Source organism: Cicer arietinum, chromosome 8 (assembly GCF_000331145.2).
Source record: "Cicer arietinum cultivar CDC Frontier isolate Library 1 chromosome 8, Cicar.CDCFrontier_v2.0, whole genome shotgun sequence".
NCBI classification, from domain to species: Eukaryota; Viridiplantae; Streptophyta; class Magnoliopsida; order Fabales; family Fabaceae; genus Cicer; species Cicer arietinum.
Window position 1 is genome coordinate 26941735 of NC_021167.2, and position 18057 is coordinate 26959791.

Consider the following 18057-nt stretch of genomic DNA (forward strand, 5'->3'; position numbering starts at 1 on the left):
ATATTCACAACCTCACCTACCCTTTATTTTTTCTTTACCAATTCAACCATCGGTTTTGGGACAAGGTTTGAAGGGCACGATGAGAAAGGCTTCCTAGGATGTGAAGGTTGCCTAAAATTGGTAAACCTTGAGGACCTGGTGATTTTCTCTTTTCATTGTGGCTTTGTTTTCTTGACAAGATTGTTGATAGTCCAAAAATATAATCCTAAGAAATTTATAAGTCTAACAAATATTTTATTCTATTTTTGTGAATAATTTTGTTGAACAAAATAATTTTTTGATCACAAGTAAGTATCCTGAAGGATTGATTGTTCTGATTAAATTCCATTAATTTGTAAAATCTAGTTCAATTAACAAATATCAATATTGTTAACTTATATATTATGATATGTGTTTGAATCCGAGACTTCACAGTTGTGTATAACTTTTTTTACTATGTCATCTAGAGAAAAAAAATTATAAATAGAAAATCAATATCAGAATATTTTAGAGGACATATTATATACCTTAATTCAGGGACAACTTGGTCAAGAATGGTGTAATATATTATGTTAACCCATTATTTTATTTTACCAGAAACTAACAAGAACTTAATTTATAATGTTGCTTAAAAAATTTAAATAATGATTAAATAATTAAATTCAAGCTGTTAATAAATTTATTAATAAAAAGTTATAATTTATTACATTTTTACTTGAATTACGTGTGGCTAGAGTTGACCTTCTCTGTCATTTAATTTTATCAATATTATTTTTAATATCAACAAGTATAAATATGTTACTCATGAAAAAAATTAATTATTAATTAGTCAATCCCTGAATTCACAAAATGTATTTTTTTAGAGGTTTTTTTTAAGAGTAAGAGAAGAAGTTATCATGAATTAAATAACCAATAATTATGAAAGTTATTCTTGATAGAAGTGATTTAATAATAGACAAAAAATTGTAAAAACAAATTGAAAATCCAAGCAAAATTTGTCTATGTATCAAGAAAATAGTACTCAAAAGTAGAGAAAATGCAAATTGAATACTATAAATATACAACTAGAAAAGTTAATTAACATCCATGATATTAATTAATAAATACACACCTAAGATCAAATATGTCTAACCAAGGCAAAAATCCACCAAATTAAAACATCCAGCCAAGTTTATTGTTTCACAAATAAGTTCTTTTAAATCCAAATTACTATCTTTATTACACCCCCAACACCATTTTATAAATAATATTCGCTATAACTTCTCCAACTATTTCACTAAGATTCACAATTTCACTTAAAATTGCACTTTTTTCAATCGATTTCAACAATACTCTCAAATCCTCATTCCTCAAAAAGTTCAAACATTTCAATTTTTGAAGCACTTAAAAGATGCAAAGTACAAAGTTTTTTCATATTGTGACAATATGCACCATATAGAGCTAAACCCAATCCTTTTCCACCATAAAACATGTGTTTGGAGGGTTGAATTTTTGGTCTACTAGAGAAAATAGTGTCATAAGTTTTAAGGAATTGTTTGGCTATTTCAGGGGAAGAAACTATAATAGTTGGAATTTTTCCTAATTTTAAGGACATGATGGGTCCATGTTTTTTAGAAAGGGTTTGAAGGGTACGATGTGGAAGTTTTCCTAGTATGTGAAGGTTGCCAATAATTGGGAGAGGTTTTGGACCAGGTGGATGTTTTTTATTATGTTCATGTTGTTTTGGATAAAAAAATTAGATCAGATGATAGAATCAAAATAATATTAGAAAGTGGTATATTTGCAAAGATTAAAAATAGAATAAATATATTTTTACATAAATATATTTTTAGTTATTCTGTTGATAATAATTCATTGTGATTCTTTAATTTTAATGTCATTCCAAACATGCAGATATTACACTACCACAAAATATATTGAAAATCCATAACTCAAATGACATACTTTTTACTACATCAAAATCAAACTAGAAAAACTACTATCAATTTGATCCATCAATATAGTGCTATATAAGAAGACGATATTTTGGAACTGCAAACAAATGTGTTGCTCTTGGGGCTGTTAAACCATATTGCTCCATCATGTCCAATTCCTCAATACTAATACCCTTTGGAAGCTCCCAATTAAAACAATGCATCAATTGAGCTAAAATAAATTTAACACTTACAAGACCTAAGTTCATTCCAGGACATCCTCTTCGGCCAGACCCAAATGGTAACATCTCAAAATCATTTCCTTTAATATCAATATTATTGTCAATAAATCTCTCAGGATAAAAGACGTCAACATTATCCGACCAAATTTTTGGATCTCTTCCAATTGCCCATATATTTATCAAGATCCTCGAATTTTTTTCAATGTGATAACCATTAATAATTGTATCTTTTATGGACGCTCTCATAATTAATGGCGTGGCAGGATGTAATCTAAAACTCTCCTTAATCACCATATCCAAATAATTTAATTTTACTAAATCAATTTCCTCTACTAATTTTTTCACTCCAACCACTTTGTCTAGTTCATCTTGAATTTTTTTTATAACCTTTGGATTTCTTAATAGCTCAGATAAAACCCACAAAATAACAGTTGTGGAAGTATCAAATGCTGCTGAAATCATATCTAAAATAATGGCTTTTATGTTTGTTCGATCAATTATATGATTTTGTTCATCATAAGGGTCAATTGGTTGGTCCATCATTGAGAGTAATATTTCTATGAAATCTTTATGACCACCATTTTGTGCATTGAAACTTTGTTCTTTATCATTGATTATTTTTTCCAACATTTTATCAAGTGCTTTACTTGTTCTCTTGAAGCTTCTCCTTAATCCCTAAAATAATAGTAATAAAATAACGCATAAAATAGAGTTAGGTAACTAAAAATAAACAACGGATTTTATCTTTCATTTCATTGCTAAATAAATTTATTGTTCGGACTAGAGAATAATTTGATATTTCTTATTCAAAATAAAAAAGTAACATTAATACAAAAATCTCATAAAAATAATTTTTTCATTTTTAGTTTTGATAACTCTTGCAACTTGTAAAGGGAAGACTACCCTATTTTTATAAAAGATGTTTATTCTCCGATTTCAATGTTGTCAAACACATAAAAATATATGTTCGAATTAGTCAACCCGAACAAAACTTAGGTCTTTCAAGAAGACTTAGTAGTGAAAACAAAAAATTCTTTTTATAAACATATTTTTAGACCAAACCTTATTTGAGTGGTCCAATAACAAAAATCTAATAGTAGATGGTCCAAGAGATCTTAAATAGACTTTAATATCATTTTAAATTTTGAGTTGGGACTAACTTGCTTCCTTAAAAATATATTGGCATTTCATATCCTATCTAACTTATCACTATTGACAATATATATGGTTAATTACTTTCTCAACAACATAATTAATAAGTTAAAGAAAAAAGCATTCAAGTGTTGAAATATAATCAAAGTTATTAATTCGATATGACAAATACAACTCAAAATGCAATTGAGATTAATTTCTATTAAATTTGTTTCACACATGTATTGTATTAAATTACACTATGATCTCATTTTACTATATTTATTCCTAAAATATCTCAATAATTATTACTGTCAAAATTTAAACTCAGTTCTCTTAAATTATTCGTTTTTAACTGATTAAATATATGTATAAAATAATTTCATATTAAAGCAATAGATAATTTAAATTCATATAAAATAGAGAAAAATATATATGAAAAAAGTAGTTATTGAAAATAGGGAAGACTACCCCATTTTTATAAAAGATGTTTATTCTCCGATTTCAATGTTGTCAAATACATAAAAAAATATGTTCGAATTAGTCAACCCGAACAAAACTTAGGTATTTCAAGAAGACAAAAAATTCTTTTTATAAACATATTTTTAAACCAAACCTTATTTGAGTGGTCCAATAACAAAAATATAATAGTAGATGGTCCAAGAGATCTTAAATAGACTTTAATATCATTTTAAATTTTGAGTTGGGACTAACTTGCTTCCTTAAAAATATATTTGCATTTCATATCCTATCTAACTTATCACTATTGACGATATATATGGTTAATTACTTTCTCAACAACATAATTAATAAGTTAAAGAAAAAAGAATTCAAGTGTTGAAATATAATCAAAGTTATTAATTTGATATGACAAATACAATTCAAAATGCAATTGAGATTAATTTCTATTAAATTTGTTTCACACGTGTATTGTATTAAATTACACTATGATCTCATTTTACTATATTTATTCCTAAAATATCTCAATAATTATTATTGTCAAAATTTTAACTCAGTTCTCCTAAATTATTCGTTTTTAACCGATTAAATATATGTATAAAATAATTTCATATTAAAGCAATAGATAAATTAAATTCATATAAAATAGAGAAAAATATATATGAAAAAAGTAGTTATTGAAAATAGGGAAGACTATCCCATTTTTATAAAAGATGTTTATTCTCCGATTTCAATGTTGTGAAATACATAAAAATATATGTTCGAATTAATCAACCAGAACAAAACTTAGGTCTTTCACGAAGACTTAGTAGTGAAAACAAAAAATTCTTTTTATAATCATATTTTTAGACCAAACCTTATTTGAGTGATCCAATAACAAAAATCTAATAGTAGATGGTCCAAGAGATCTTAAATAGACTTTAATATGATTTTAAATTTTGAGTTGCTTCCTTAAAAATATATTTGCATTTCATATCCTATCTAACTTATCACTATTGACAATATATATGGTTAATTACTTTCTCAACAACATAATTAATAAGTTAAAGAAAAAAGAATTCAAGTGTTGAAATATAATCAAAGTTATTAATTCGATATGACAAATACAACTCAAAATGCAATTGAGATTAATTTCTATTAAATTTGTTTCACACGTGTATTGTATTAAATTACACTATGAACTCATTTTACTCTATTTATTCCTAAAATATCTCAATAATTATTATTGTCAAAATTTTAACTCAGTTCTCCTAAATTATTCATTTTTAACAAATTAAATATATGTATAAAATAATTTCATATTAAAGCAATAGATAAATTAAATTTATATAAAATAGAGAAAAATATATATGAAAAAAGTAGTTATTGAAAATAGAGAAGACTACCCCATTTTTATAAAAGATGTTTATTCTCCGATTCCAATGTTGTGAAATACATAAAAATATATGTTCGAATTAATCAACCCGAACAAAACTTAGGTCTTTCAAGAAGACTTAGTAGTGAAAACAAAAAATTCTTTTTACAAACATATTTTTAGACCAAACCTTATTTGAGTGGTCCAATAACAAAAATCTAATAGTAAATGGTCCAAAAAATCTTAAATAGACTTTAATATCATTTTAAGTTTTGAGTTAGGACTAACTTGCTTCCTTAAAAATATATTTGCATTTCATATTCTATCTAACTTATCACTATTGACAATATATATGGTTAATTACTTCCTCAACAACATAATTAATAAGTTAAAGAAAAAAGAATTCAAGTGTTGAAATATAATCAAAGTTATTAATTCGATATGACAAATACAACTCAAAATGCAATTGAGATTAATTTCTATTAAATTTGTTTCACACATGCATTGTATTAAATTACACTATGATCTCATTTTACTATATTTATTCTTAAAATATCTCAATAATTATTACTGTCAAAATTTAAATTCAGTTCTCCTAAATTATTCGTTTTTAACCGATTAAATATATATATAAAATAATTTCATATTAAAGCAATAGATAAATTATATTCATATAAAATAGAGAAAAATATATATGAAAAAAGTAGTTATTGAGAATTCAAACCTGTAAATCCAAGACTCCAATCCAAGGCACAAAATCTGCAAAATTAAACTTTCCAGCTAGAAGCATAATCTCTTTAACTAACCCCTTCAAATCAAACATATCATCCTTACTACACCCCAACACCATTTTATACACAATTTCTTCTAAAACACCTTCCACAATTTCACTAATATTCACAACCTCACCAACCCTTTCTTTTTTCTTTACCAATTCAACCATCCTTTCAACTTCATTCTTCCTCAAAGGTGCAAAGGACTCAACTTTCATCACACTTAGAAGTTGCAAGGTGCAAACTTTTCTCATGTTTCTCCAATAAGGACCATATTGAGAAAAAACTAAACCTTTGTTGCCATAAGAAAGATACTTTGATGCTTCAATTTTTGGTCTACTTGCAAAATTAGATTCATGTGTTTTTAAGAATAGTTCAGCTAATTCAGGGGAAGTTACTACAATTGTTGGAACTAGTCCTAATCTTAGAGACATTATAGGACCATATTTTTGGGACAAGGTTTGAAGAGTACGATGAGGAAGGCTCCCTAGGATGTGAAGGTTGCCTAAAATTGGTAGACCTTCTAGACCTGGTGGTTTTTTCTTTTCATTGTGGCTTTGTTTTCTTGATAAGATTCTTGATAGGATGAATAATATGAAGGCTAAAATGATCCATGAGATTGATAAAGTTGAAGGAAACATGTTCTAGGAAAAGGAATAATGCTTTAGGATAAGCTCTAAAATGATAATATATATATATATAGTTAAGATCTGATGATTCCATTGTATGAGTAACTCTGAAATTTTAATAACTTATTACAGACTGCAAGTTTTACTAAAATTAAAAGTTTTTATTGAATAGATTAATTCTACAAAAAAGTAATCATTTTATTTAATTCACAACATCTAGATTAATAATTCAAAACGACAAAATACTTACAAATGTGTTAAAATTAAAGTGTTTGAAGTGCATATACCTCCAAATCTACAACGTTGACGACACTAAAATTATTAATTGAGTTTGTGATGAATTGAAGTTAATCTGTCAATTTGAACTAAATAGATTACGCAGTAAAATGAAAAATCACACAACTCTACACTAAAATGTCAAACTAAACAATGTTCAAACGATGAAATCAAACAAAACTCGAAAACAAAACTATATCTATGTGAAACTACTTATTTAGATTAAAAAAAATCGAAAAAATCAATCTAAATTGATGATTATAAACTAAAAAATGACTATAAAATACCCCTCTAATATATGAAGAAGAAGATAAGTGACTAGACTTAATGGAAAAGGATGATGGCTCTCTTTTGGATCTAACCTAATCTAAAGTTCTCTCACTTAAAATGAATTAAAAAATTTGTCAATGCTAACAAAATATCCTTGACTAATTATTTTATATTAATAAAGTTTCTATCAGTTAAATTAAAAAAGTCTCTAAGGTTTAATTTTATATAGAGGCCTCACGTGTCATAAAGATAATCTTGAATGAGTCAAAAATAAAAAGGATATACTTGTTTTAAATCTAGTGGTGAGTATTTGTTTACCAAATAAATCAATTGTTGTTATATTATAAGCGTTTATTCTTCAAAAAAATATAATATTGTTTGGTGGTTGATCATACGAGAGAGTTAACAAATTGAATGATAACAAATTTACAGAATTTAATTTTCACTCTCACTTTGAGCAAATACGAGATTTTTAACTTTTTTTGATGAAACTATTAACGATGCATATCTGATTTTAAAACTGTAGAAATTTTTACTCCAACAATATAATCCTAAGAAATTTATGACAAGTCTCACAAAATATTTTATTATATTTTTGTGAATAATTTTGCTGAACAAAATAATTTTTTAATCACAATGTTTTAGTTAAATTTCGTTAAATATATTATAAATTTTAACTTAATTGATAAATATTGACATTATTAATTAATTTAATATAAAGAAAAAAATTAATATATATATATAACTGAACACAGTTCAAATTTTTTATCTAAGAGAAATATCTATTTATTTTATTTGTAAATACAACACTCCAAAACGAAGTAACAATAATATTTTATTCAAATGACAAAATTACAAACAAAATATAAAATAAAAACTAAATATATATATAAACAACTCACTTAATGTACCTTTATTTTAACTATACATAAGCTTGACACAATTAAATTTTATATCTTTTCAAGTATATATCAAACATGTCTACGAATTGTTGGCACAACTAGCAAGTGGCTATTTCTTGGCATTGAGAGGCCAAATTTCTCACTCATGTCCAAATCATTAGGAGATATACCAAATGGAAGCTCCCAATTAAAACAATGCACCAATTGGGCCACAACAAGCCTAACAGTATTTAGGCCCAATTGAATGCCTGGACACCCTCGACGGCCCGATCCAAATGGTATAAGTTGAAAATCATGTCCTCTAAGATCAACATTACTATTCATAAATCTCTCTGGATAAAACACGTCACAATTATCCGTCCAAACTTTAGGATCTCGTCCTATTGCCCAAGCATTTATTATGACTCTAGAATTTTTCTTTATGTAGTAACCATCAATTGTGACATCTTTTAAACACTCGCGAGGTGCTAGTAACGGTCCAGCTGGATATAATCTTAATGTCTCTTTCACTATCATATTAAGATAAGGTAAATTTTCAAAGTGAATATCTTTTACCTTATTATTCATACCAACCACATTTTCTATCTCATTTTGAAGTTTCTTCATAACATTTGGATGTCTTAAGAGTTCGGACATGATCCATTCAATTGTTGTTGTAGATGAGTCTAATGCTCCACCAATCATGTCTAATATAATTGCTTTGATATTAGTTATATCAATGACATGTTTTTGTTCTTTGTCATGAGGATCCATGGATTGATGCATTAATGAAAGTAATATGTCAATAAAGTCCTTATGGTGAGGGTCTTCTTTTATGGTGTTTGAAGAATGCTCATGATCTTTGATTATCTTCTCCACCATTTGGTCAAATGATTTGCTTGTTTTCTTCATTCGACTTGTTAGTCCCTAATGGAAATGAATGGTATTTCAGTAATATATCCATAAGATAAAAAACGAGTTCAAAACAATTCTATTTTTAATTTAAATTTAAATTATATTATATCATATATTTTTTTAATTGATTTTTTGTTTATATTTTATTTGAGATAATGTATATAAGAATTCTATTAACTAATAATATATATATAGTTGTATCATTTAAACACAATTTTTAACAACTATGTCTTTACACTATATATTATTCATTTAGACCGTATATTTTCATTTGTTTATGCATGATTCTCGAAGAGATAAAAAATACCGCCGACCATATTGACCATATTAATATATGGTGTCGATATTAATTTGTGTGTCCAACGTAAAATTATATATATATATATATATATATATATATATATATATATATATATATACATATATATATATATATATATATGAAAGATAGACCATTATAAAAATAAAATAATAATGAACCACTATAAAAAGTTTTTTTTTTATTTCTTGATGGAAAAGTTTGAAAAAGTCATTAAGACTAATTCAAGTTGAGTTAAAGAATTAATAGACAAAGTTCTCTTAGCTCCCATATTGTCACAAGAACTAACCTTCTTCACACTTATACTATAATAAGGTTGACTCTTTAAGCATGACTACTTACAAGTTTTAAAAGAATATATATTTAAAAATATATATATTCTCATCACTACACACATTTTTTCTTGTATTATGTGTTATTAGAGTTGACCTTCTCTCTCGTTTAATTTTATCAATATTGTTCTTAATATCAACTAGAATAAATATATTACTCATGAAAAGAAATTAATTACTAATTAGTTTATGTCTAAATTCGCAAATCTAGTGTTTAAAAACTCTATGAATTAAGAAATTTTTTCTCTCTAAAATGGTCAATCTAAATGTATATTTTAGAAGTCTTTTAGAACATAAGAGTGTAGAAGAAACTATCGTACACTAAATACCAATAACTTTTTTACATCAAAATTTTACATTAAAAGTCACAATCAAATGACCAATTATTATGAAAGTTATTGTTGTTAGACGCGATTTATAGGGGAAAATTGTAAAAAAAATGAAAATGCAAGCAACATTTGTCTATGTATCAAGAAAATAGTACTCAAAAGTAGAGAAAATGCATAGTTGAATATGATAAATACAATTAGAAAAGTTAATTAACATCCATGATATTAATTAATAAATGCATACCTGAAGATCAAATATGTCTAACCAAGGCAAAAAATCTGCCAAATTAAAACTTCCAGCCAAGTTCATTGCTTCACGGATAAGTCCTTTTAAATCCAAATTACTATCTTTATTACACCCCAACACCATTTTATAAGTAATATTTGCTATCACTTCTCCAACCATCTCACTAAGATTCACAACTTCACCTAAAATCGCATTTTTCTCAATCGATTTCAACAACACTCTCAATTCCTCGTTCCTCAAAGGTTCAAACATTTTAATTTTTGAATCACTTAAAAGATGCAAAGTACAAAGTTTTTTCATATTGCGCCAATAGGTGCCATATGGAGCTAAACCCAATCCTTTTCCACCATAAAACATGTATTTTGAGGCTTGAATTTTTGGTCTACTAGAGAAAACAGTGTCATAAGTTTTAAGGAATTGTTTGGCTATTTCAGGGGAAGAAACTATAATAGTTGGAATTTTTCCTAATTTTAAGGACATGATGGGTCCATGTTTTTTAGAAAGGGTTTGAAGGGTACGATGTGGAAGTTTTCCTAGTATGTGAAGGTTGCCAATAATTGGGAGAGGTTTTGGACCAGGTGGATGTTTTTTATTATGTTGATGTTGTTTTGGATGAAAAATTAGATGAGATGATAGAATCAAAATGAGTATTAGAAAGAGTATTGTAGGAATAGCTAATGTTAGAGGTAACATGATTGATTTGTTGAATGAAAACTAGGATAAGGTTTTTGGTGTGTTTATATGATATGATTTATAATTATGGTACTATTGTTTCCACAATTGTCTATAATATCCTTTCATTGTTATTGGAATTACGGTTTGAAATTATATATAATGTGAACTTTAATTCATTATAATGATATAATTATAGATTAACGTAAAATTTTTTTAGATATGATTTATATCATAGTAATTTTCAGTTCATGGGTTGATATTAAAATATATTTATATATAATTGTTGCTCAAAACATTTAAATAACTGATTTTCATTTTAAAGTTGAATTGTTTATTTAATCAAATAAATAAAATTAATTGAATATTTAATGGAATATTTATAGACAAATGTTAGAAATTAATGAATATGTCAACTAAGTTTAATATTAAGCTTAAGTGTGTTTATTTAATTAAACATAAAAATTCGATTCAATATTTTAAGTGAATAGTTGACGATCGCTAATATAGACTACTGTTATAAGTGATTTATGTTGTGTTATAGGTGGTCTATGTTGTGATTATCAATAATCTTTGTTATGATAAAATTTATATATATTTAAATTACTTAAAAATAACATTTTTTTTTCAATCTAATAGTTGAATTTTAGGGTTTTATTGTATCAATAAATACTCTATAACCAAATGTGATTAATGAACATTAGATAAAGACATACACGATTAATTTAAAGATAATTGAATTTTAATTATAAATAAAATAATTTTTTTATTAAACTTTACTAAAACTCCAAATTAAATGGAATGTGTTCACTTATTTTCTCCATGTTCCTTTTACATGCCCTCTACCTCACCCATCTCCACATAATTCTTTAATTTTCCAAACAAAAGCTTCAACTTATGAGTTTCATATTCCAAACTAAAAGTAGAGTTTATGGAGACGGTGACAAAGATAAAAAAAGCTTCTATTCAGACAAATAATATCAGCAACATAATTAGGTTAGGTGAACATGGAAATTCCGACTGCAAAGGAGTCAAATTATTTATAGGATTGGCAAATCAATAAAATGATGCCTCTATACAAAATTCAAAGTTTTTATAATTATTCATATATCATCTCTTTTAATTTTCTTTTTTTGATGTGAAATCATGAATATAATTTGTTCATAATTAAAGTTCTTAAAAATTATTTTTATTTTAAATCAAAATAAAATTATTTAATCTATTTTATGACATAGTAGACTACAAATAAGATTTTAACAATTTTAATTTAAAAAAAAAACTCAGACGAACATAATATAAATGCATTAAGAAACCAAAAACCAATTAAATGTTTTTAAAAATCTCAATATCATATAACTTGATTTAAAGAACTCAATATCATATAATTTTATTTTGATTCAAACATTAGAACTTCTCTAATGTGTTTTAATGAGTGAATGCAAGAGATCTAATCCCTAATAAAAAAGAATACACTTTCTCACTTCTTTCCATAAAAGTCTAATAGCTTCACCAACCAAAACACACACACAAATTCACACTCTTATCAGTCCACAACTCAAACAGAGTCAAACAAACAACACTAGAACTTGATTCTAGAATCAAATCTCATTGATTCAGATCCAAAGAAAATGGAGAATGGATCTCATCCTCATCCCTACATTCCAAAAGACATGATTCTTCCAAACTACGTTCCTTGTTTCCTCTCACAATCAAATATTCTCTCTGTCTATGCTTCCTTCACTCTCATCCTCTTTTCTCTCACTTGGATCTTCTCAGGTTAATTCACTATTATTCTTACATTTATTTATTCATTTCATTACCAAGTTTTGATTTTTATTCAACTTCAAACCAAAATTCAACACTAAGAGGGAGGAATAAAAAAGTTTCAATTGCATCGATTTGTGTTATTGAATAATTGACCCATTAATTTTATTTGTTCATTTATCACAAAAAGTTTCGTTTTTTCATTATATGACCTATGTGGGCGTGGTTTCAATTTTTCCCCCTTTGTTAATGTTGAAATCTAAGTTTTAAATTGTGGTTGCAATTCAAAACCTAAACGATAAAAATTAGGTGCATTTTCTCAGGTGTTTTTTGGGCTCAAAATACATTTTTTGTGGTTATAACAAACTTTGAGAAAAGTATAGATTTGAGGAAATTATGGATAGTTATGAATATTAAATGAAGAACAGCACCAAAAGCACTTCAATTTTGTTCTTTAATAAATCCTTGTTAAAATAGTTCACTTCAATATGCACATACTTTAGTTCACTTCAATGTGCACATGATGATGACATAAAAAAATAGGATACAGATCCACTTTTTTTTTAATGAGATATTGATTTGCATTTTTTGAGGGGAGGGACAAATATGAATAGATGATCAATTGATTATTGAGGGAATTGTAATGTTTTGAAGTATGTTCCTTTCTTCCTTGCTTTATTTTTTGTTAGAACGTTTAAAATGTAGCTGAAATGATTAATTTTGTTTTGTATGTGATTTGTCAATGAACACTATGGCATGATTATTTTTACAATCCAATACATTTTCTTCTTGATGACAATATGTGAATGATCTTAAATGAAAAGAGTTGATTAGAACAAGACAAGACTAAATGCTACAATCAAAACTTGTAGCTTGTGCACTACAAAAACCATATGAATTTGATGTACATTGTCTCAACTCATTCTACATCTTCAATCGCATGCGATTTCCTTTAGTGTATACATTATGTGTTTTTAACACCACCGAAGTCTAGCGCAAGTGCTTGGTGGGAAGTTGTGTGTGTGTGTTGTAAACCCTGAAGTACTGAGTTTGATTTCTACTCATTAAAAACATTCTAGATGTTCAATCAATTGCTCTGTCCTTTAATGTATACGGTGTATTTTTTCAATAGGAACTCACATGATATCATTTTTTTACAAATTTCTAGGTTTAGGCTTTTTGTTATGCTTTTCCGCTATCATTGCTATTTGAATTTCTGTCGTCGTCTCGAAATGGATTTAAGTTTTCTGATTTTGTTTTCATGACTGTGAATTTCCCAGAACGTCTCAAGAAAACAAAAGTTGATAGGATCCTGATTTTCTGGTGGGCCTTCACAGGCCTCACACACATTATTCTCGAGGGTTACTTCGTTTTTGCACCGGAGTTTTTCAAGGATAATACTGGCTTTTACCTTGCTGAAGTTTGTAAGTCTTATTTAAATGTTATTGAGTTTAACGAAGATCCATTGTCGGTGTAAAATTCAATGACAATTCATCATATTTTAAAAATAATTGCAAAATACTCGATTCTTATTCGATGTCTACACTGATACTGATACTGTCCTGTTTTCTCATTGCTATTTGATGTTGAACACCAATGCAACATTGTTAATGAGTTTTTTATTTTCCCATATAATAGGGAAGGAGTATAGCAAAGGGGATTCAAGGTATGCAGGAAGGGATGCAGCGGTCGTCACTGTTGAAGGACTAACTGCAGTTTTGGAGGGTCCAGCTAGTCTTCTGGCAGTGTAAGTTAAACAAACTCTATAGTTAATTTTGATCCGAGCATGCTTTTGAAACTGCAAATCAATGTTGTCAATCACAGATCACAGAAAATAGCAGTTTGTACAAATTCCGCTACACAACAGTACTATAGCACCACTACATATGCTATTTGACAATGTTTTGTATTAATTAACGTATCGCAAAATAATAGCAATTTGTTCAAATTCGTATACGCTATAGTCACTATTTAACAACACAGTTGTAAACCTATCGTTCCTAACGAAATGATGCGGCAACTAGCGATATTATGTACTTTTATCTTGATTTATTTTTCATTTTGAATCTCATTGTTTGTGTTTCTAATATGAATTACAGTTATGCAATAGCTACTGGGAAATCATACAGCTACATACTTCAATTTGCCATTTCTTTGGGCCAACTCTATGGAACTGCTGTATATTATATAACAGCGATTTTGGAAGGCGATAACTTTTCAACAAATTCATTTTACTACTACTCATACTACATCGGAGCAAACTTCTCTTGGATCGTTATACCCTCAATCATCTCCATCCGCTGCTGGAAGAAGATTAGTGCCGCGTTTCGAGTTCAAAGCCAGACGAAGAAGCCTAAACTTCGTTGATGCAGCCTTTTCAGGTCTTAAAAACGAAGCAATTTAGACTTTTAACTTTTGAGTCATTCTTATTCCTTATAGTTCAATTTCATTACAATCGACAATCTAGATTTCAAGCTCGTAATTTTGGATATTTAAAGGATTGGTATTTACATTTTTGTAAGTTGCCTGATCTTGATTCAACTGTCACCGATATATTGAATGCTTATGGTTAAAGTTATTGCCACAACATGTCATTTTCTATATGTTTTTTGAGCACATCTTTTCATTCTAATTCTAATTAATTAAAAATGAACCAACTTGATTATTCAGCATGAGTTTACATAATAATATATAAAAGCACGTCTTTGTTGTACCAACAGCATATATGAAGGTGAGGTTACCATGTCACCATATTTATCTTTCAAAATCAAATATAATATAGCTAGTAAACTATATATATATAGCTTGGTTGTTCCACAAAAGACAAAAAAATATAATATGATGTCAATGTCAACCATAGGGATTTTTCCAATTGCTATATAAATGCAAGCTAATTAACTTTGCTAATGAAATAGAAACATAGTTGCATAGACTTGTTAAATCACCATTAATTAAGCTTCAAAATGTATAATGGTGCACAAATTCCATACATTAATGGTCCACCAACTGGAAGATGGACAACAGGTTTATTTGATTGCTGTGAAGAGCCTGGAAATAGTAAGATCTTTTATTGACTCTCCATTTCATGTGTCACAAAATTATGTATTGTTGCATTTTTATCCAAATATACTTTTAGTCCATAGAAAATTGTTGTATTTTACTTTTAAGTTTTATAAAAAAATTTTGCATTATTAAATTTAATATCGAAATTAAAGATGGAATTTATATCTAGAATTAGTAACAAAAATTGAAAACAAAATAAAATTTGTATCTAATTATTCCATTATGAGTACATACATACTTTACCTTATTATTAATTATAAATTATCTTATTTTATCCTTTGTTATGAACACTATGAAGGCTGTTTAACTTGTTGCTGTCCACGTCTCACCTTTGGTCGAAATGTTGAGATCATAGACCAAGGAAGAACATGTGAGTATATTAAACTTCAATATTTTAATATTTAAAATTTCATATATTATTTTTTTAAAATACCAAATGAATTATATTAATAAAGATATCAAGCTCATAAAATATTTAATTTTAAATACACTTTTGATCTTCTATTTTAACTGAATTCGTATTCAGATAAAATCGAGGACCAAAAGTCATTTAAACCAAATATTTATTAATTTTTATATTAAAATATGGGTGAAATAATTAATTTCAGCTGCTACACAAGCTCGATTGATATTTTGTGCCCTTGGTTGTTTTGGACTTGGAAGCATATATTCATACAGATTTAGAAGTGGACTAAGAGCCCTATACAATTTACCAGAAGAACCATGCATGGACTTTTGTGTTCACTATTGTTGTCCTATTTGTGCCCTTTGCCAAGAATATAGAGAACTCAAAAACCGTGGACTCGACCCCTCAAAAGGTATAATATTAGGATTTTATTTATATACATATATAATTTTTACAATACAGTCATTAGATGATTAAAAATATTTTGTTTTTACGATAGTTATTTTAAAGTCATATACATGATCAATTGTGTCACTTGTATGTGATGCGTTGATAGTGTTGGTTTTTTTACACTCAAAGTGGATGAAAATTAAACTCGTAAAATTAAGAGAGTTTTTTTTTTCTACGTTTTTTAAAAATTTCAATAATGTATTTTATGACAACGTAAAAATTGTGTTTTTTGTTCGAAATTGTACTTTTAATATGATTTTGGATGTGGAAAAAATAAAATTTAGTTTATTTTTGTGAAAACATTGTATTTTTATTTTCCACAATATGTATTAAATTTACCTTGATGAGAGACTCTTTAAGTAAACTATTATCATGAAAAGAAGATGAAATGATAGTTAATGAATACAAATTTCTTAAAATAATTTCTTAAAATAATAAACATAATTTTTTTATATTTTTATTGTTTCTAAAAATATAGATAATTGTTCACTTCAAGTGACTTGGATCTTTTACTTTCTTGTTAATAAGTAGCTTTAACATAAATTTTAAAAAATAAAAAATATTTTCACAAGATAAATGGTGTGTAAACTACCTAAAATTAATACAAAAATGTAGAGATGTTTATTTATTGATATTAATACAATATACATATTTGTATGAATATATAGGTTGGAAAGCAAATGAGGGAAAAATGAAGACCAACCAAGTGCCTCCACAAGTTGCAATGGGCATGACTCGCTAGAATTAAGAGATCTTCTTGAACTCAATTATTCAATGTTGTTGTTTTTTCTAGATCTTACAAAGAACTTAATTTGTTTACCTAATTATCAATATTTTGGTTATTTTCTATTTGATGTTTATGTGAGCAAACGAGCTTTGTTTTTCTATTTCATGTGTTATTTGTTTATTTCATTTCATTTGCATTACATAAGGGATATGCATTTTACATTGTTGTTGAATAAGAATTCAATATGTTTACAATTATTTTTAAAATGTGGTAACTAACAGATTTATGGGACAATATGAGTTGTTAATTTATAGACTAAATTGGAATAAAAAATACATTTGAGATAAACTTGAAGATCAATGATTATTCGATTTTGATTGAAAGAGTTTAAAAAAAAATGTTATTTTTATTTTAAAATTCAAATTATTAAACTAAAATTATAATTGTTTAATTTTTATTTAATAGTCACTAATATTTTGAATGTGTGAATATATAAATTTTTAAGTGTGATTCAAACCAACGTTATTTATTTATTTATTTATGTCAGATTGATAGATTAATTTTGATTAAGTATACATTTAATCAATAATTTTAACGATATTACAAATCAAAAGTCTTAAGCTTTAACTCAACTGATAGTATTACTAGGTTGATCGTCTTATTCTGTTTCGAACCTATACTACAGTTGTGTAATTAATCACGACGAAATTTATCATCTTTTTTAATTAAAAAATATTACTAATTAAAAAATATGATATTCTAAATTCTTTAATTTTATCAAATTTATAAATATTTTACCGTTTCATATTATTAAATATAAATATGTGAGCTTGTTAACATGAAAAAATATTACTAATTAAAAGATATGATATTCTAAATTCTTTAATTTTATTAAATTTATGAATATTTTATCGTTTTATATTATT

The 18057-nt window shown here is 26.6% G+C and overlaps 3 protein-coding genes across 3 annotated transcripts; 2 read left to right on the top strand and 1 right to left on the bottom strand.

Annotated features, from left to right (window-relative positions):
- Positions 1-1839: 1839 nt before the first annotated feature.
- Positions 1840-10767, bottom strand: LOC101505636 (cytochrome P450 750A1-like). Its single transcript, XM_012719306.3, has 4 exons — positions 10047-10767; positions 8004-8834; positions 5803-6393; positions 1840-2809 (listed from the first exon to the last, which is right to left on the bottom strand). The coding sequence occupies exons 1-4, from the start codon at positions 10740-10742 to the stop codon at positions 1985-1987; spliced, it is 2943 nt and encodes a 980-aa protein (XP_012574760.1). The 5' UTR covers positions 10743-10767; the 3' UTR covers positions 1840-1984.
- A 1432-nt stretch (positions 10768-12199) lies between these two features.
- LOC101505961 (probable 3-beta-hydroxysteroid-Delta(8),Delta(7)-isomerase) lies at positions 12200-15088 on the top strand. Its single transcript, XM_004512884.4, has 4 exons — positions 12200-12497; positions 13766-13909; positions 14124-14232; positions 14585-15088. The coding sequence occupies exons 1-4, from the start codon at positions 12350-12352 to the stop codon at positions 14850-14852; spliced, it is 669 nt and encodes a 222-aa protein (XP_004512941.1). The 5' UTR covers positions 12200-12349; the 3' UTR covers positions 14853-15088.
- Positions 15089-15225: 137 nt separating this feature from the next.
- Positions 15226-17291, top strand: LOC101506269 (protein PLANT CADMIUM RESISTANCE 7). Its single transcript, XM_004512885.4, has 4 exons — positions 15226-15542; positions 15847-15918; positions 16157-16366; positions 17073-17291. The coding sequence occupies exons 1-4, from the start codon at positions 15449-15451 to the stop codon at positions 17144-17146; spliced, it is 450 nt and encodes a 149-aa protein (XP_004512942.1). The 5' UTR covers positions 15226-15448; the 3' UTR covers positions 17147-17291.
- Positions 17292-18057: the final 766 nt, after the last annotated feature.